Below are 21,619 nucleotides of genomic sequence, written 5' to 3'. Positions count from 1 at the left end.
GTATATATGTATCTCCCCTAGAGCTTCTTTAATAATGAAGATCTAGTCATAGAGCTTTCATATCATTTTGAATTTAGCCTGAGGAAACAGATAAGGAGGTCATAATCCTCAAGTACTAGCCCGCCAGTCCGCCAGAATCAGAGATTTGTTACAGAATCCACACAGAACTAGATGTGCACCATAGGCATTCTGCAGCATTGTCACCAGCACCATTGTAAACAGTGTCCTCTAATTTTAGCCATTTGCCTTGGACAGCCCCCCCCCCCCCGCAAACCTGGATTGCCATTTTCCTTTTTTCCCCGGGCCAATCCCAGATTGGCGGCTCCACAAAATGTCCCGGCCTGGAATTGCACATACGGGCATGAGAAGTCAACAAGAAAACTGCAAGCAAGATTGGGCTAGATGAAAACTCTACTACTTTTCTATTAAGGCAGTCAAGAAAGAAATTTATTTTTGTAGACTCAACAGCAAAACAAAAAAATTCCCTTACCGAAAGTTCTGATGATATTTTTTGCAGTAATCGTATACTCTGGTTTAAAGTGCTCTGGTTAAAAACATATAAAACAAAGAGATTATATCACATAAATCTCTTAGATCATATTTAACATATTAAGTAGTTTGGTGCAGATACTGTTTACATCACAGCCTAGAAGATATATCTACCTATCATCATCATCCTTCAGTTTATGCTGCCTTTCTCCCAAAGTGGGACCCAAAGCATTTGTTCCAAAACAGATGAATTGAGGTAATCAGAACCTAGAGATACCTGTGATGTTAATAATGTGATGCTATATTTCCAATATATGAAGAGGTTTACAGTGTCTGCTGAGTATTTTCTCAGGTTTTCAAATATAGCATTTCAATGCAATCCCTAAATCCATTTAACAGAAATTGTAAGTACCAAAACAATGGAGACTTCATTCTGCCTTATCTGTATCCCACTATATAAACTGCAAAACTCTAGATCAGTGGTGGTGTACCTATGGCACATGTGTCAGAGGTGGCACTCAGAACCCTCTCTGAAGGCACGCATACTGTTGCCCCAGCAAAGGGTTTGCCATAGTTCTTTACTAGAAAGCCAGAGGGATGCAGCACTTTGCAATAAATAAGTGGGTTTTGGGTTGCAGTTTGGGCACTTGGGTTCTAAAAGGTTCACCATCACTGCTCTAGATGGTCTTGTGATTACATCCATTAATAGGCAGATGTCTATTTGTCACATAAAGGCACCTTCATGCCAAATCTCCATGAAAGGCACCCCAGTATCACTGATGGCACTGAGACCACACCAAGTAAAATCCAGGTGTCCAAGTTCCAGGGCAGAACTATGTATTATAAGAAAACTGGACTGTCTGATATATTAGAGATGTAAAGCTTAGGATTTATTCTGTACAAAATTCTCACTGTTTTTTTGTAATGTAGATAGCATGGTCTGTGCAGAAAACATTATGTTCTTCCCCAAAAATGCTTCTTAAGTTCTACATAAAATTTGCACATTTAAAAAAAAATAGACAATAGCATTTTCTGCACAAGAAACTTTTTCAGTGTATAAAATAGTATTGTGCATAAAAGGCTGTTTTTAGCTGAAAATTATTTGTGAATTTTGCACAGAATCAATCTCAAACTGAAAATATTGTCACTCCAACTTTCTCATTCCGAACACATTTCTCAACCATTTTTTAATTTTTTAAAAAATATTCACTCTATCCCTATGAGCTTTCCCATTCTTTCTAAAATTTGTAGGATGATAATGGTAGTGGTGGTGGTGGGAATGACATTAAGACATGTACATGTACATATTAGGAACAACAGAAGGAGGAAGGAAGGAAGGAAGGAAGGAAGGAAGGAAGGAAGGAGAGGCGAAATTGTCTTGGGCTGAAATTTATGGTCGCAGTCACATATTTCTTGTAACATGTTATTCTGCTTTAGTTAGTTTCATATCACACCATTAGTATGTTAATAGCATGCCAGTTCAATTAAATAGCAGCAAGATGTTACCATGGATAGTATTAAATCTGATCTCTGCATGCATCTCAGATAATATTTTGGAAGTAACCCAAGCAAGGTTTTAAAAAAGAGCAATGCAACTATTGCAAGGCTTCAACAAGCTAGAAATACTAGCAAAAGCATTTAATTATGAAGCCTTTATTTAACCACTTAACCTCCACTCCCATTGAAAAAGAACTGTTTCAGATTGATCTAACCATTAGATTCGAAAGACACATGAGTTCTTGCAATATAGCTCCTTTGGTTGTGCCAGTTATTGTCCCCTCCATGTCTAATCATTCCAAACTTTTGGGTAGCTGTGTGTAGTATTTTCACGGATCTCCACGAAGGCTCTTTCAAAAAATAAAAAACCCTTAAACAACTGGGCCATGATTTGTCGAGGTGGTCCTATAATTTGAAGGACACATTCTCTCCTGACGATTCTTAAATGTCTTCCTTAGAGTTATAGTGATAAAGTGCAAAAGTGCATTTCCACTGATGGGACACTATGTTGTAACTGTAAAAAATAATACATCAATAAATAAACAAGGAGGTGGCGAGAAGGGAACATAATTTTTCTGATAGATTTGTCTCATGAAATTGATAAGAAATATGAGGAGAGGGAAGAAAAGGTTGCTGCTGGTGCCAGGAAATTCCAGAAAATAGTTCAGCACAACAGAAAAGTCATTTGGACATTTTTACTTTAAAAAAAAAAAAAAGAGCTACAGCAAAAAAAAATTACTGCAACCTCCCAGCATGTATTTGTCCGGTCCGGGGGACCCCTTGATCTAACTACATATGTAATACTAAACCTGAGTGGGAAAGACCTGCTGATTTAAAATGGGTCTAAAATTAGTTATTTACTTTCAATGTAAGAAAGGAAAAACACTTACCCTAGCTCTAACATATTTCTTGACAGTCAGTTTTTGGAAAAAGAAGGTTGAAAATGATTAAGAGTTAATTATCAGAAAGTTTTAAGGTAAAAACAAGCAAACAAAAACATAAAATGTCTGCTTTTCAGTAAGGTTATTGCAAAACAAAATTAAACAGCTAGAAGAGTCTGATATATAGCAAAACAGAGCTGTCTTCCGATTCAGCTCAGTACAACTACTCTTTATCTACACAGAACTTTATTACTGAAGATAACTAAGAATTGTGGTTAATTTAAAGAGGGAAACAAACTCTTCAGATCAGCTTGAAAATATGAAAAGGAGAAGAAAAGGAGAGGAAAGCATACATGTCCAAAGCTTACTACTGTTCGTGAATATAAAGCTAAAGCACAGAAAGGAATCTCCAAGTAGTCTAGGGAGCTTTAAATGAAAAGACATTAGACCATCACTCTAGATCAGGTTGGGCAACTCTCAGAAGTGGGGGCTGCATGACCTATGCTGCAGTCAGCAAATGTGAAGGGAATCAGGTGGTTAGAATACAAAAAGCTGTTGAGCATTTAATTCAGTCCAGGTCAGTCACAGAGTATCCAGCAGGATGAAGAGAGAAGCAAGGGGGTGCTCATCAGCCAGTTCAGGAAGTCAGTAGTTTAGATACACTAATGCAGCATTTTAGCCAGTCCAACAAGGTAAAAAGCATGAACACTGGAAAGTACTGCTTTTTACCAAGAAAGGAAGCTTGAAAGCAACAGGCCTCCAGGGACTAGCTGGGACATTTATAAGCAGCTGATTTGAGACCTTGGCCTGTTACAGACGGCCAAAATAATGCTGCTTCGGGTCTCTTTGAAGGTATGCTATTTAAATGATGCATGAGTCCTAAGAGTCCGGAGGTTGCGCCAAAGCCAGACTCCATTCCTAAGCACTGGAGTGCAGCTTTGGTGCAGCTTCTGAATTCTTAGGATGCATGCATCATTTAAATAGCATACCTCCAAAGAGTCCCAAAGCAGCTTTATTTTGGCAGTCTGTAACAAGCCCTTGGTTACCTAATTAGGTCAGCGTCTCCTATTTAATAACCTCTGAGAGTGGCAAAGGCAATCCTCCTTTGCTTGATGAATGATGGCAATGATCTTCAGCCCCTGTAGCCTCCTGATGGGAAGTAATGCCCTTGCCCCAACCCCCAGTTCCTTGCACTCAGATAAAGCCTCATTAAAAGAGAAACAATTTGAAGTTAGAACAATCCATCATATGCCCTAGAGAGCAGGGTGGGAGCAATTTTGCTACTCACCCCCCTCGGTCCCACAAGTGGCATCCATTTAACAAGTGAGTACACCAGAGCTCAACTCAACCCTGGAGTGACAGGGATGTGTGCTCTGAATTCAACAAGGGCTTTTTGTGGGGTTGTTTTGTTTTTGGAGGGGTGGAATGGGGAGTGGAGAATTGCGAGCTCTAGGAGCTACATGCAGCATAGTCCCCACATTCCTCTGTCTTAGATCACAAAAGATGACTGCATCTGGCCCCTAAGCTCTTCTTTGCATCGTCCCAGGACCCTGGACATTTTATTTTAAAAATAGAGCGAAAAAACATCCTTAATTGCTCCTTAAGTGGCAGGTAATCTCTCAAGCGCCCTGACCCACAATTGCTTCTACACAACCCAACCAGAACAGAAAAGTTAGCAACTTCACCTTGGTAGTCACCTTCAACCCACTTTTGGATTACACTTCTGGTTGAACATGTGTCAATGCAGCAAACCAGAGGAGCAAACATTGATCTTGCTGCAGTTGCCCAACATGATCTGCACAACCTTGATTTATAATGCTGAACATTTTTGCAGCTTGCTAAACAACCTCCCTACATCCTATCCTAGTCCAGCAACTTTTAGTTTTGTATTATTACCATTGCTTGTTCCAATGGAACAACTTGTTGTCTGTGTATCATCCGGATATTATTTGCATGCCCTTTCAAGGCGTTTTCCAGTGCTCCTTTGGGCTGAAAGTATAAAATACAAAGGTTAGTTTCCAGATGGTTATTTGAAAAAAAAAATGTGTCAAAGAATGGAACAGGACTACATTTCTCATGAAATAAGAAATTGGAAAATATCAATAAGTCTTTCTCTAATACCTTTCTTCCTTTCATAAGCAACTCCCCTATCATAATTAAATTCATATCTTTCTATTTGCTATAATGGAAAGCATTCAAATCTCAACCTTTTATCAAGAAAATAAATGTTTTCCTTTGCAGGAAAGTCCCGTTTTTCTTTCTGTAAGACTTAAAGGTGCAATGGCGCCCTCCACTGAGATGTTTAATTAAAGACAGATAGAAGGCATGACTTTTGGGGTATAATTTCCTTTTTGGAATGACTGGTGGGGTAGAGATTTAGATGTATCAAATTTTTGTTCCAAGGCTGGGTGCAGCTCAAAGCTGGAATTCCTCATTGTTTCCATTATGCCTGGTATTGCAAACAAAATGAGAAAACGGAATATGTGAAACTGCTGAAGAGTCTTCTCAGACTTGCTATTCAAGACTAGACCTAAGGTTGTGTGTGTGTGTGTGTGTGTATGCAAAGCATATATTCTAACTCAGAGGTTTAATTACTTCCCTAAAAATGTTTTTCAGACACTATTTTACTTGAGAAAGGTTAAACTTAGAACCTTTCAATTTTTCAAGTCCAAATATAACAGTTCAGTTCATCTTTATTACAGTCGTAGACAAGCACAAATATTACTGTGTAAAGAGAGTCTCAGTGTGGCAGACAAACTGTTCAGTGCTTAATTATTGTGAGCATGCAGTACTGGTGCTCTTTTTATTGTACTGTTTGCCAGAGTGAGTAAAAGTCAAGGTGCTACTTTTAAAATCCAATAATGGCTAGCTTCTGTATTCACAAGCAGAAATGCATTTTGCTACTGAATCTGATGACCTACAGATAGTCAAGTGGCTCTATCACAAAGTTGGTACTCTCTTAGTAATAAGGGCTTTAGATTTATGGAAAACAGACACTTAGTGCACATCTAGGACATTAATAATTTTTTTCTATTTACAAACGTATTTCAGTAACAGAGTATTCAGTAAACAGTTGCTCTGGTAGGGAAGAATTTTGATAGCTTACTCTTGCTACTAATTCACTTCATTCAGAGAAAACTTACCAGCTGGTCTGCTCTTGCTTCCAAATCATTAGCGAAGGACAAGAGATCCACTTTGGTAACACTCTTATTGATCTAAAAGACAGAAACACAATTATAGCACTATACTTTTATATGTTGTGCTTTTCACAGCTATTCTGGTATTTGTGCAATCTGCGTTTTCAGGAGGACTGTAATTCCCATCCAGCATAAATTTATGGTAATCCTTATTCCTTGATTTGTTCAATATAATTGGTTTTTACTTGGTCTTTGCTTAATAATTTTCTATTATAGCTTAATGACTACTGTGTCATGATTGGCTAACATGCTTCCCATTTTTCCTTTTCATTTGCTGTACTTGCAGATGCTGTTGTTAGGTAGATGTTACAAAATTCCTATAAATTAAAAGGTGTATTTATAGTTCGGGGTCAGATAGTTGAAAAAGGCATCTGGACCAAGGCTGTATCATTAAATAAACTTCTGTATTCATTTCACTGATGCCTCCATACCTGAACCCAAGTAGGAAAGGGGTCAAGTTTCCCCTACACATATATTCCTAGTATGTACTTAAATTTTATTTTACTGTACTGTATCTTTTAACAAAATTTTATCTAAGATAATAAAAACAGAAGATACCTCAAGTCTTACCTCTATTAAGTACGCTGCAAAGTTTATCTCATTTATTCCTGAAGCACTGAAACTCAAAAGATTCTCCTTTCCAATTTCATCCAGCAAGACTATGTTGCTCAAATTTATATTAATATGCTTGATTTTAAGTGATACATCTTCTGCGTACTATGGGAAGAAAAAAAACAGTTTTCACCCAATTACCATGTGTCACATTAGAACAATCACAATGGAAAGTCATTAAACTTTATTGTTAGTTGCTCACCAAAGACACAAGTCTCTTCTACACATGCAGCACAATTGTGACGAGTCTTTGCAATTTTTTGTTGTCATGAGTTTTACCATTTTCCTCCTAACTGTGAGAAAATCCTTGGAAAGTGTGCAGTTTTAGGGACTATTTGTACTTTAGGATTTATTTTGCAAAAAACACCATCATATGGAGGATTTGCACAGAAAATGTCATGCTTTCTGTCCAGCAATTATGCTTTCTCTGCAGAAAAGTGCTGTTTTCTGCACACACAAAATTATGTGTGCTTTTTATGCAGAACAAATACTCTCAAATCATGGATAATCTTGCCTAAGATTCTCCTCCAACGGATTTCAGACACTCAGAAACCCTGTTTTTCATCTATTATTAAAATATTTTCAAATTCTTTCCATGATGTTGTAAGGCTCTAAACCACAATAAACTGAACACAGAAACAAACCAGCTACCAATGCAGCAACTTCAGAGCCAGCATTAACATTGTTCCCTCTAGCTGGACCAGTCTTTTAGCACCCACATTCTGTGACAGCTGAAACTTCAATGACCTCTTTAAGAACAGCCCCACATACAGCATATTACAATAGTTAAGGAGGAGGTAACTAGACTAGATTACTGCAATGCACTCTGTGCTAGATCCTCAAACATTAACTGGTTCAAAACACGGGAGCCAAATTACTGCCCAGAATGTCAAGACTGGAGTACAGAACTCAAACTTCCATAAAGGTAAAGGTTTTCTCTTGACAAGATTGTCTCATCTGATTGTAGGGGGCAGTGCTCATCTCTGTTACTAAGCCAAAGGAGCCAGCATTGACATAGACAAGTCTATGGCCAGTATGACTGCACAGAATGCTGTTACCCTCCCACTGAAATGGTACCTATTTATCTACTTGCACTTTTACATGCTTTTGAACTGCTGGGTTGGCAGAAACTGGGACTAGTGATTGGAGCTCACCCCATCATGCAATGCTTGGGGCTCAAACGTTTGGGGCTGACCTGCCTACCCTGCAAACATCAGAGTCAGTGTCTTAACTTTGAGTCACCACGTCCACCATCTTCCATAGTTGGTCCTTATATTACTGAGCTCAAGCTGAAGTGCTGCTGTTTAGCTTTCATAACTCTAAATGGCTTGCAGCCAGGTTCTTTTAAGTTACTGCATGTTCTAAGATGAGCCTGCCCACAGGTTATGGCTCCCCTCAAAAAAGCCAAGGCATACAGATTGATGTTTCAACCCAAATTTCACAGAGACAAAATCTTAATCTACATGTTGGCTGTTGGTCGTGGTGTGAGCTTAGGTAATAACCGTCATATCTAGCATCATACTCTTTCACAGCTCTTCAGCCTATTTCAGATGAAATATCAAAACATCAATTTATTTTGTTTTATTTTCTAAATCTCCATTTGAAAGATCATTCAGATAAATAAGTAAAGACTATATAGATGAAGTATCAAAAAACAACAAAACCCCACTCATACCTACAACCTAAATTGACTTACCATGCTAACATTCAGAATGTCGTGTATATTGAAGATGTTTTCTAGGTGAAGTGTAGTATAAATGCCTTTGTTTTCTTTGCAGTCACTACAGACACATGTAAAGTACACATCAACATGGAAATTAATGTTAGTTGGGAACACTGCCATTAAATTTTCATTTGCAATTGATAATCCAAACATTCAGAAGAAACTTTCAGAAACAATAATGGCCTAGATTCAGAGGATTATGCTTTGTATCCTGTCCACCATTCATTCACCAAGATAAGAAAAGAAAGTTCATGGCTATACCTGGAACTCATGATACCTAGACATCATGCAATTTTGTATAGCATACATATATACAGCAACTTAGTAGAAAAGTTGAACTGGTTATAAGGAGCATGCTGAAAGAGATTCACCGTCGGTTTTGTGGGCAGAATTCAATGTGTTGGATAATGACCTATAAAGCCCTATACAGCTTAGACCCAAGCTATCTGAAAGACCGTATCTCTCTATAAAAGCTTACTTGAGTTTTAAGATCTTTAGGGGAAGGCTTTCTCTCAGTCCCACCACCTTCATAGGTATAATTGGTGCAGCTGGGAGAGAGCCTTCTCAGTGGCTGTTCCCAGGCTGTGGAACTCTCTGCCAAATGAGACTCTGGTCCTAAACACACTGCAGAAATGATTTGAGACCAAATTAACTGCCCTGGTTCAATGCTAGGGAATTCTGGGAACTGTAGTTTTGTGAGACCTTTAGCCTTCTCTGTCAGAGAGCTCTGGTGTCACAATAAGCAACTCCCAGGATTCCCTACCACTGAGCCAGGGCAGTTGAATTGGTTTCAAACTGGATTATTTCTACAGTGTGTTTGAGACCTCATTCTCCCTGCTCTCCTTTCATAGGCCGGCCAAGACTTTTCATAGAATCATAGAGTTGGAAGGGCCATCCAGTCCAACCCCTGCCATGTAGTAAATCTCAATCAAAGCATCCCCGACAGATGGCCATCCAGCCTCTGTTTAAAGACCTCTAAGGAAGGAGACTCCACCACACTCTGAGGGAGTGGGTTCCACTGGTGAACAGCCCTTACTGTCAGGAAGTTGCTCCTAATGTTGAGGTGGAATCTCTTTTGCTGTAGCATGCATCCATTGCTCCGGGTCCTAGTCTCTGCAGCAGCAGAAAACAAGCTAGCTCCCTCCTCAATATGACATCCCTTCAAGTACTTAAATAGGGCTATCATATCACCTCTTAACCTTCTCTTCTCCAGGCTAAACATCCCCAGCTCCCTAAGGCGTTCCTCATAGGGCATGGTTTCCAGACCCTTTACCATTTTAGTTGCCCTCCTTTGGACATGCTCCAGTTTCTCCACATCCTTTTTGAATTGTGGTGCCCAGAACTGGACACAATATTCCAGGTGGGGCCTGACCAAAGCAGAATATAGTGGCACTATTACTTCCCTTGATTTAGACACTATACTTCTATTGATGCAGCCTAAAATCACATTGGCCTTGTTAGCTGCCACATTGCACTGTTGACTCATGTTCAATTTGTGGTCTATTTGGACTTCAAGATTCCTTTCAAACGTAGTTTCATTCAGCCAGGTGTCCCCCATCCTATATCTGTGCATTTCATTTTTCCACCCAAATGCAGTCAGTAACTTATATTTCTCCATGTTGAAATTCATTTTGTTAGCTTTGGCCCAGCTTTTTAGTCTATTCAGGTCATTTTGAATTTTGATCCTGTCCTCTGGGGTATTAGCTACTCCTTCTAATGTGGTGTCATCTGCATATTTGATAAGTATGCCCCTTATTCTGTCATCCAAGTCATTGATAAAGATGTTGAATAGCACTGGGCCCAGGACAGAGCCTTATGGGACCCCACTGGCCACCTCTCTCCAGGATGAAAAGGAGCTAATGCTTTTAAATGGTTTGTATTTAATGCTTTTTTAAAAAAAATTAAAATGAGAATGTTTTTGGCTGTATTGTTTTAATTAGGATGTAAACCATTTTATACGGTGTGAACCTTATAGAAGGAAAAATATAAATTAAATAATAAACAAACAAATAGCATGAAGTCCACAAAAAACCTGTCTGTGCCTGTCCGTCTGTCTATGTGTCTGTGGAAGTGGGGGAATAGAGGATGGCTACAATCAGGACCAACAGCAAAAGAAAATTCTCTGCAAATGTTTGTTTCCAATCAGTCGGGTCCACCAGGCTGCATTTGTTTTTACTTTTCATACAACTGAAAATTGTTTTTACTTTTCATACAACTGAAAAAAAGCATATCAGAACTTCAAATAAAACGTTACTTAGTTAGGTTGTATCAGAATATATCAAAGAGTTACCTGTAAACTTTTTCAAATGTCAAGTCAATATTTGGATTTTTTAAAATTATGCCAGATAGATAGTGTTTCCAGTGGCGATTCAACAAGTAGGGAGTGTCCAAAACCTAGAGCATGACAAAATAATGAAAGTATTATTTTTTCACAGGTTAGTTCTGAGAAATTCAAATACACACACACACACACACACACACACACTCATTCATTCATTCATTCTAAACACTAAGGGAACATAACTGCAATGGACCACTGACTTCTTTAGAATTCTTCCCATCTATTCAAGGCTCAGGGTTTGGTACAGATTTAAATCAATGATTTCTAAACTTTGGTCCTCCAGATATTTTGGACTTCAGCTCCCAAAATTCCTGACTTTTGCCCAAGCTGGCTGGGGCTTCTGGGAGTTGAAGTCCAAAATGAAAAAGTTTGGGAATCCCTGATTTAAAGTAAGCCTGAGTCCAGTTTTATTACCTCAGATTACAAACTTATATAAACAAGAAACATCTGTTATAATTCAAAGATATAGTCATACTAGTCTGTAGAATTAGCATGCAGAGAGATATCTTGTTGCACCTTTGAGACTAACTGAAAGATAGAAGTTGGCAACGTAAATCTATAAAAGCTCATGCTGCCAACTGCATTCTTTCAGTTAATCTCAAAGGTGCTACAAGATCTCTCTACAAACATTTGTGACAGTTCAGTCTCTTTACTAGTAACGTCGCTCAGAGTTGAACTAGAATGCATTTTTAGACGAGGTAGTCCCTCAAGTATCTGGTTGTCATAGCATGTGATATATGACAGTAATTGATCTTGCTTTTAGTACGCTTTGTTTTGTGACTGGACCAGAGTGGTGTAGAGGTTTGAGTGTTGGTCTACAATTCTGGAGACCAGGGCTCAATTTCCAGCTTGGCCATGAAACCCACTGGGTGTTCTACATCCTCTTAGCCTCAAGGAAAGGCAATGGCAAACCTCTTCTGAACAAATCTTGCCAAGAAAACCCTGAGATAGGTTTGCCTTAGGGCCATCATAAGTCAGAAATGACTTGAAGGCACACGATAAGAAGTCACAAAAGATTAACATGGCTTGATTTGCAAAAGCATGCATCTCTGAGGAAATCATGTTGTAGGAATGTTAAAGAGAATGCATTCTCTTTAACATCTAGTCTAACTCTCAAGGTAGATTAATTGCAGATCTTGCTGGACAATGAATTTTATTACATTATGAACCTTTATTAAAAATAAAGAAGTTAGTAAGGTTTTGTTATTTCCAAGTGATAGCAAGAATTATTAGTCCGAAACAGAGTTTAAATTTTTGGTTTAAAGAAACTAGAGAAATTGTGGAGAATATTTTGTTTGAGAGGTAAGGAGAATAAAACATAAAGGGAAAGGTTGGAGGAGCTGGACATGTTCACCTTGGTGAAGAAAGACTGAGGGGCGACATGACTGCATGTTTTAAATATAGTGGGCACCCAGTATCTGTGAAGAATCCTTTCTGTCCTGTCCACTCCCCGTGGATACCAAAATCCGTGGATGCTCAAGTCCCATTGCCATTAATGGGAGTCACCCCTTGAGTTACAGTGGGCCTTCCTTATCTGCATACTTGCCATCCACGGATTTGAGCATCTGCAGATGGCAAGCCCGCATTGTCTCCAATGGAGGTGCATGCCTCCCTTCCCCCTTTCCTTACCTCCTTCTTTCCTTCCTTCCTTTTTGTCTCAGCTTGGCTTTGGGGGCAGAGTCTTCCACTCAGTCGGCTAAGGCTAGGGTTTGAGTCGCGGAGCCCCTGTCCCCAGGTCTAGCACCCTGGACAGAGCCTCTGGGCTCTGAGACTTAAGCTCTGGCATCCTCCAGTCAAGGGGTTTCTGAATCAAGCCCCAGAACCCTGTTGGCCAGAGGGAACCAGCGCCAGGGCCGGGGCTTGAGTCTTGGAGCCCAGAGGCTCCGTCCTGGGTGCTAGGCCTGGGGACAGGGGCTCTGAGACTCAAGCCCTGGCGTCAGCTGACTGGGCAGAAGACTCTGCCCCCAAAGTCAAGCAGAGGCAGAGAGGAAAGAACGAGGGAAAGAAAGGGGGAGGGAGGCATTTAACACCATTGGGAACAATATGAGTTTGCCATCTGCAGATGCTTAAATCCATGGATGGCACATATGCGGATAAGGAGGGCTCACTCTACCTCAAAGGGTGACACAGAGAGGAAGGCCCCAGAGAGTAAGACCAGGTCTAATGGTCTGAAGTTACAGAAGAGTAGTTTATGGCTGTAGAAGGAATCTCTTGAGAGTAAGAATGGTTTGCCTGGAGTGGTCATGGGTTTCCTTATCTGGGTATCTTAAAAAAGAGGCTAGAGAGCTATCTGCTGGAAATGTTTTAGCTGGAGATCCTGCACTTAAGAGGGTGTTGGACTCAATGGTCCATGAGGCCCATTCCAACTCTGTGATTCTACAAACTCTGTGATTCTATGGTTGTAGCCAACTTCCCTTAGTCAAACATTTTAAAAACCATCTGCTTCCAAAATTAATAAATTAACTAATGAAGCCTCTTTAGGGGAGGGCTATAAATAATTAGTGCATAACTAATTAAATTTAATGAATTATTTCTACACTCTTGGTGGGATTAACATTAATATTCTGTTTAACATTATTTCACTGTCATTTGACATATAAAGTTTTGAGAGAAGGAAATGTTTCACATTTTTAATTGCCACAAAGGTTGGATTAGTTGAATAAGTCAATTTTTCCTTAGTGCTGATTTGTCCTGAAATTTCAAGAAAAAGCAAAAAGAAATCAGTTTATTCCAAGTGATATTGCACTGGTATGAGCCAAAACCAAGCAAAGGTAAAAGGAGATGGCTCCTCGGAAAAGGTAAGACCCATATGATCTGTGTGGCATGGAGGTGCAGGAAATACAAGCTGATCTTTTAAAAATATCTTGGATATGTTCCAAAACACAGCTCTTCTGAAATGGTATATTAAACCTGACCAATGAAGTTTCTGCTTAGTACCTGAAGATGCAAGCTAACTGTAAGGGGGAAGGGGGGGGATACAGGAAGCAGTCCTATACCAGGCCAGCAGTACATAGTGCTAAATGATTAGGGTCTCACTTCTGTTCACTTGCAGCATGGAGGCAAGAACAATGGGTAAAATGTAATAACATTGTTCTCAAAGTGCCAAGTGGTTTATTTATTCATGCCTAATATGTTTTTGGAACAAAAATTCCTTCTTCAGGAAATGAAAACATAATTTTCATAATGAGAAATCCTTACATGAAAGGATAGCCGAAAAGCTGTTGTTCTGGTGGTGGTTGTGTGCTGTCAAGTTGTTTCCAACTATGGTGATCCTAAAGCGACCCTATGGTGGGGTTTTCTTGGCAACATCTGTTGAGAGGGCAATTTGCATTTGCCTCCCTCTGAGAGAGTATGACTTGACTATTAGGTTTCCATGCCCAACAAGATGCTTGATCTCCATCTTCCAGAGTTGTAATCCAATGCTCAAACCAATACACCACACTAGCTCTTTATTTCAAGCAAAACGTTCCCTTGCACATTTTAAATTTGTACTGCATGTTTACATATAACAGATCTGTTTCAAACTGTAAACAGCATAAATAAATCATTTTGAAATATCTTCATCATCAGCTTGTTGGCAAGGGTATATGAAAACATAAGAATCACACTATAAAGAAGAAAATTTATTTTTCTACTCAGGTGCACATTTTATTATTGATCATTTAATGCAAGTGATATAGACAACCTTACTTTGAATAAAGTCTTGTCTTCAAATGGCTCACAGATAAGCTTTTCCACATTTCCACCCGTAATAAAAGTGACGACTACAATTAGCATCAGAGCCCAAGAGAAGAGGAAACTGAATCCAACTCCACTAGGAGGGGAAAAAAAAAGAAAGAAAATATCTAATTTAAGAGACAACTGCATCAATGGAACAAAAATCTACTTTCTAATATACTTTTGTAAGAACAAACCAGACAATGTTAAGCACTACAAACATAGGTAATATTCAGGGTTAGATCCATGCTGGACTCATAGGCCTGTTACAGACTGCCAAAATAAAGCTGCTTCGGGTCTCTTTGGAGGTATGCTATTTAAATGATGCATGGGTCCTAAGAGTCCGGAGGTTGCGCCAAAGCCACACTCCATTCCTAAGCACTGGAGGGCAGCTTTGGTGCAGCTTCCGGATTCTTAGGATGCAGGCATCGTTTAAACAGCATACCTCCAAAGAGACCCGAAGCAGCTGTATTTTGGCAGTCTGTAACAGGCCATAGTGTATGTACCATAATTTAAAAAATGATATATAGTTATTTTCTAAGCCTCCAGAAATATATGTGTATGTGGGTGTGTACATAAACAGGTATGTCTGATTCTAGGTTGCTGAAGATCTTGGAGTTCAACTATGATGATAACATGTGCAAACAGGAAGATGAGCATAATTCCAGTGCAAGCTTATCTAAGAGTAACAGAAGCCAACCCCACTGTAAAATGGATGGATATCAGTGGCAATCTGCCCTATTCATACATTAGTTAGCAAATTTGGATTCATCAATAAACTGAATCAATCAGCATCTAGCAGTCAATTTGATCTCTGAGAAGCATGCCCGCTATAATGGAAGTATCTGCATACATATGTTGGACATATTTTCATGTTACTTTTTTTGGACAGTAAGAAATCTCATGCATACATCTAAACCCGTGGTGGCAAACCTATGGCTCGCGTGCCAGAGATGGCATGTGAAGCCAGTTTTCATGGCACATGGAGGGCGGGGAAGTGGAGGAACAGGCATGCACCTGTTCCTCTTCTTCCTCCCTCACCTCCCAGGCCTTCAGTTGTCTCTGGAGAGGCAGATGAAGGTCCTGGAGGGTGAGGGGGAGAAGTCCCACCCCAGAAGTCCTGCCCTGAAGGGTGGAGGTCCCGCTTCAGAAGTCCTACCTCTGGCACCAGGTAACACCTGGTGCCAGAAGGCCTTTTAGGTTTGGGCACTCAGTCCCTAAAAGGTTTGCCATCACTGATCTAAACAATATTATGTGCAACACATGTAATTATATCCCATCATTATTACATGTCAATTGAAGATCTTTCACATAAATCTCAAGTCTTAAGGTCATCAATGTGCATAAGGCTCCTTTGATTATCTTAGGAATTACATGAGCTCCTTCAGGACCTATCTGAGCACTGTTAATCACTATTTGATTAAAACACCTCTCTCTCATTTTTTTTCTTCATGTAATGTTCTGCCTGTAGAATTCTGTGGTATTTACAAGATCTTTATTAAATCTTTATTAGTCCCAAGAATAATTTTATTATTGTTGTTGCTCTTCAACAACAATGTAATATAGTCTCACAATGTAATCCTCTTAAGTTGATGAAATTCTGAAGCAACAAGAACTCACGCCATTAAGAAATTTCCTCCAGTGTTCGAGATGCAGCCTCTTGTTGTTGGAGTAGCATTTTTGTCATAACCACAGGTACCACATAACAGTCCCAGATAGTAAAAGACAAGGATCAATATCACCATACAGCAAAGAATTAAGCAACCCAGCCATCTAAGAAAGATCAATTAAAAGAAAATATGATATTAAAATATATGAATGGTAAAACATTGAGATCAGACAACAAAAATCCATAAATCTGACCCACAGATAAGATTAAAGGTATATATAGTATTCCCAACTGAATTTTCCATTGTCAGTTTGATTGTTTTTTTTATCAGCAATACAATGCAACAAAACCACATTTTCATTACATCTCCAATACAATATATTATCATATTTCACTCTCTTTACACTTCTGCTTTACATCAGGGCACAGAATTAAAATATTAAATTCAGTGTTGCACCACTTTGATATTAGCTAAACTACAAAACAGATCTAAAATAATTGTTCTCCAGGTTTTTCTTCAATACACCATGCATTTGCATGGGGCAGATTCAGATTCCATTGTAATATAATATTTTTACATGGGAAGTGGTGGTTTTACATCAGTTAGCTCTTAGAGGAACATACTGTTTTCAAGTATGGCTTTTACATTTCATCATCCAAATGGCAGGCACGTACCTATAGAAATCATATTGCTCCACTAATGGAAAATGATCTTGAACGTATGCTTCACTCTGAGTAAGATATATTGTGAAGTCAGCTAGTACTTTCTGGACAGGAAGCATTTTAGTAAAGGCTGTGATATTTGAACCAATAGCATCCAGTACATTTTTTATATCTGAAAGAAATGAGTGTATTTTTGATTACTCTTATGCAGGCGAGAGAAAACAATTTACTGCATGCTAACAAAAAGATATATTTGATGCAGCTCTATTGGTAGAATAAGGCATAAAAAGAAGTATGAAGCTGAAAGCAAGCCACATATATAAATAAATAAATAAATAAATGTGAGATGGTATTTTAATGCACACTTTCACATATACAAACCTAACTTTGTGCATGCTGATGAAAGACAGAGACTTTTACATTTACGAACTCATTATAATGAAACTGTGGTCTAGTTCATGCCGCATAATGAGAAAGCATGACTCATTAGAAAAGACAATAATGCTAGTAAAGGCAGAAGGCAGTTGATAGAGAGAAGGACCACACGCTAAATGGCTAGATTCAGGGAAGTCATAGGCCTGAATCTACCAGACCTAAGCAGAGCAGTAGAGGATAAGGGGGCTTGGAGATGTCTCATAATGCAGGGTTACCATGGGTGAAGGGCAGTTACCAAAAACAACATGGTCTAGTTCTTACCAGGGAGATAAATCTATGTCCGAATTGTGAAGTCAAAGGCTTCCATGGCCGGCGTCCATGGTTTTTTGTGGGGTTTTCAACCTATGAGGCCATGTTCTAGAAGAATTTATTCCTGATGTTTTGACAGCAGCTGTGCCTGGCATCTTCCAAGAAAGTGCTGGCAAAACATCAGGAATAAACTCTTCTAGAACATGACCTCATAGTCTGAAAAACCCGCAAAAACTATGTCTTAATTATTCAGGTCCAGATTGTTGTTGGGATACACATTATCATTTCTCCTCCATATAAAAAAAATTATACAGATGTTTTTTGTGAGGGAACCAGTCAGTTGTGTGAGTCTCCAACTGCACCTGTACAACCCAGGTTTTTCATTTCCAAAGGGACTAAAGCAAAGGTGTTATGTTTTCTCCAGACTACTCAATTTGTGGTTGCTGTTATTAACCCCGACTCATGGCAACCCTGTGAATGAGACATTGCCAAGCCTCCCTATCCTCCACTGTTCTGCTTAGTTCCTCCAAATCCAAGGCCAATCATTTATGATTGAGTCTATCCATCTGGCATGTGGTCTTCTCTTTCTACTTCCCTAGACCTTTCCTAACTTTATTGTCTTTTCTAATGAGTTGTGCTTTCTCATAATGTGGCCAAATGTAACCAGATAAGAACCTTGCTATTGGAAGTAAGCAGTGAACAATTTGACAGGGAATCATGTCCTAAGCTTTAGCTGACTGTAGTAGTCAGCTAAAGCCTTATGATTCAGTCAATTGTTCACTGCTTACTTCCGATAGCAAGGTCCCTATCTGTTTACATTCCTGGTTTTCCTTAGAATGTGAACGTAACTGTATCATGTTTATTAAAATCCAATACAAACGTTCTCTACCAACTGTCTAAGGACAACAATAAAATAACATTTCAGGCTCTTATAGCCCAGTTTTGTTCTCCACAAAGCAGTAGGTAGGGATATATGAGAGCCTGAGAATTATTATGGGATGAGATTTGTGTTTTTAAAAAGCATGACAAAGGCCAAAGTATGGGCAATGCATGAATAGAACTGAAACATAATGCCTACACAGCTGTAGCAAACATTTTAAAGACATATCTAATTCTACTTTGTGGAGAAATGGGAATTTGCAAAAGAAATATGACACTGCTTGTTAAATTTCCTGGGAGGGAAAGAATGAGCAATCATGACTTTCAATATGCATTAAGTGTAATTTCAATTTCAATTTTTTCTATTTTTAAAAGCTTCAAGCATTTTAACATATGCCCAAATGGACATGTTTTCTCATTTCTGGACATTTGTTAGAATACTAATAGAGAATCTATACTTGAAATTTCAAACTGTTTGTTATAAAATGTTTGTATCCCCTTTATCAAGAAAAGCACTGGTCTCTATAATTAAGAAACAGCATTCAGGTTCCTGGGGTTGCTCTCTCTCTCTCTAAATGATTTTGATGAAATAGCTATAATTATTGAATGCACGTCAATGTGATGGTGAAAACACAGCTATTTAAACAGAAATACAGCAAGTTTTCACTTGCAGGAGGAACCTGGCTTTGCAATGTATGATGGTGCACAGTTACCAATGAATCAAACATTGATTCAGTCATCAAAGTTCAGGCAGAGTGTCTGCCTGGTTAATTTTTTTTAATGCCATATAGGTCTTTATTTAGTGCTTATTCAATACCTTTAACTAAAGAATTGGGAAACTTTTCTGGGTACTGAACTGTATTAACACTATTCACAGCAGCCTATGATAATGCCACAGAATATGCATTTTTAGCATTTGTTATTGCAGAGCAGATGTTTGAATTCATTACAGATTGAATAGAGTACTTCTAAACTGGACACCACTCTTTCTACTGTATATGCCATGTCTGACATTGCTCAGAACTGCACGTTAACTGGCCTGTTACAGACTGCCAAAATAAAGCTGCTTTGGGTCTCTTTGGAGGTATGCTATTTAAATGATGCATGGGTCCTAAGAGTCCGGAGGTCGCGCCAAAGCCACACTCCATTCCTAAGCACTGGAGTGCAGCTTTGGTGTAGCTTCCGGATTCTTAGGATGCATGCATCATTTAAACAGCATACTGTACCTCTAAAGAGATGAAGCAGCTTTATTTTGGCAGTCTGTAACAGCCCTCAGTCCCAAAGAGTTAGTGTGTGCTTAATTGCCTCCATGAAAACAAAACGGCTTCAATAAGCTTAATTGTGAGTGTATCCTATGCTTAATTTTTAACAATTTAGAAAGAAACTGCAACAGTTTAACGCATATTGATAGTTATTGTGAAGAACAATTGATTTTTCACTTAATTGTTCCTAGGTATTTTAACATTATAACATTATAAGGCATTTTAACATAGCTTTAGCATTACAGTTTTGATGAGTCACACAATATGTCATATGTTTATATGCATACTGTGTATTCTTTTTTGCAAACTTACAAGGTACAGCTGTTCATATAGGAAGAACAGGTCCATAATGCAAGAACAAAAATTAAAGAGAGGTTAATAAACATTTTCTAAGTCTGAATACACCAATCACATGCTCATTTTGCAAAAACTGATATATCAGCTACTAGTGCTCAGGGGTTTTCATTCTATACTTATTTTGTGTTGTACAGTTCACAAGATGGAAGATCGGAACCCAAGCCAATTTTATCTGGCCCCTGGCAGTACTACAAACATTTATCCAGGCTCTGGTTAACAAAAGAAGGGAAGAAATGATTTCTAGCAGCAAATAATAAGAGATATTCCATATGTATTTATGTCCTTGCTTCAGATTTCCTGTCCACAGCTAGATGATGACAGATTTATTATACAGCCTGAGTGAGGGCATTCAGAGGACAGAGATAAACAATACGCGTATGATCTCCAGCCTAGAATGGTCTCTGAAAATTGAAAAGTTGGTCACCTTCAGTCTAAAGGATTCACGGTCCATCTACTTTCCCTAAGATGCCTTAGGGACTTAGGCTTTGCAGTCCAGAAGTCAGGATAGTGTCAGTGCCAGTTCACTAATGGCAACAATCAGCTTTTTCCTTCCCAGAAGCTTATGCTCTATGCACAGGCTCTGGCAATGGCAGGAATCACCAGCCGATGGATTTAAAGTATTAGCTGGTGGGCAGGACCAGAGTGAAGCTACTGACCAGCTTTATTCTGGTCAACTGCTGGGGTATACAAGGAGGCCCTTCAGCAACCCAGGCTTAGTTCTCTTTGGATCTTCATCTAATGTGAAGTTGAAGGCTTTCATTCTCTGAAGATGCCAGCCACAGATGCCGGTGAAACATGAGGAATAAACTCTTCTAGAACATGGCTACATAGCCCAAAATACCCACAAAAAACTATTCACTTTGAAAGTGGAAATTGTACTATACGTTTAATTTCTTTTGTCACAATTGTGTAGGCAGTTCACATGGGATCCAGTTCCAGGAAATAGGTATTATTATTAACCTTTATGCAGGTATTAACAAGACTAACAAATGGGACTTTGGGCATGTAGACAGCAAGGATCACACTTAGCTCAGGGAAATGCTGGGTTGCACACCTCCACTAACAGGGAATCCATGCAGCGGCATCCACCCATGTGGAAGCCCAGACTTGTCATCCTGGCAAGTGGACCATGTGTTTGTTTGATCACCAATCAATAGGTGGGTTGGTCAATGCCTAGATCCAGACCCATGTTGGCACCAACCTTAAGTACAGCTGTAATGAATGATGTGGACTTATTTTTCTCCAGTTATGTGACTTGGGTATTTTGTTGGACTGACCCTCCTTGGATCCACAACTGCTAAGTGCTTTTGCTTTTGTAAGCCAAGTGGGAGGGTTGATGAAGATTCATCTCGCTCCAATCATAGATTAAAAAAAAGTAGGACTTCCTAGCCTTGATGCTTTTATCTGAGGAGTTTCGTGCATTTCCTGCCACAATGTTCCAGGCTTCTATATTTCTGGTCCTCTGCTTAGGTCAGCTACTAAGAAACTGTGACTGAACTGTAGTTCCCACGAGAGTCCATCCATTGACTTCCATTCTCATCTCTTTTTCCCTTCTTCCCCTGACATGAACCCTTTTTCTTTATGCCTCTCAACTTACCAATTAATATACATCACTTCTGTTCATTCAAAAAAGGGACAGTATTATGATTAACAGTTACTCAATCAGCAGATACATGTATTTGGCATGTCACTTAAATGGCCCCACTGT

The 21,619-nt window shown here is 39.0% G+C and overlaps 1 protein-coding gene across 3 annotated transcripts in view; it reads right to left on the bottom strand.

Moving 5' to 3' along the window:
* PROM1 (prominin 1) overlaps positions 1–21,619 on the bottom strand; it is a 49,191-nt gene that overhangs the window by 13,336 nt on the left and 14,236 nt on the right. For all 3 annotated transcript variants that reach the window (XM_042470577.1, XM_042470576.1, XM_042470575.1), the window contains exons 8-18: positions 19,867–19,875; positions 16,742–16,901; positions 16,078–16,230; positions 14,431–14,554; positions 10,690–10,793; positions 8,373–8,457; positions 6,635–6,781; positions 6,011–6,082; positions 4,764–4,856; positions 2,877–2,894; positions 491–544 (exon numbers count right to left, since the gene is read on the bottom strand). In XM_042470577.1, coding sequence (XP_042326511.1) covers positions 491–544; positions 2,877–2,894; positions 4,764–4,856; positions 6,011–6,082; positions 6,635–6,781; positions 8,373–8,457; positions 10,690–10,793; positions 14,431–14,554; positions 16,078–16,230; positions 16,742–16,901; positions 19,867–19,875 — 1,019 coding nt within the window. The remainder of the gene's footprint in view (positions 1–490; positions 545–2,876; positions 2,895–4,763; positions 4,857–6,010; positions 6,083–6,634; positions 6,782–8,372; positions 8,458–10,689; positions 10,794–14,430; positions 14,555–16,077; positions 16,231–16,741; positions 16,902–19,866; positions 19,876–21,619) is intronic.

The sequence above is a fragment of the Sceloporus undulatus genome, chromosome 5, assembly GCF_019175285.1.
Source record: "Sceloporus undulatus isolate JIND9_A2432 ecotype Alabama chromosome 5, SceUnd_v1.1, whole genome shotgun sequence".
NCBI classification, from domain to species: domain Eukaryota; kingdom Metazoa; phylum Chordata; class Lepidosauria; order Squamata; family Phrynosomatidae; genus Sceloporus; species Sceloporus undulatus.
The sequence above is the reverse complement of the archived record's forward strand: the minus strand, read 5'-3'. Positions and strand labels throughout refer to the sequence as shown.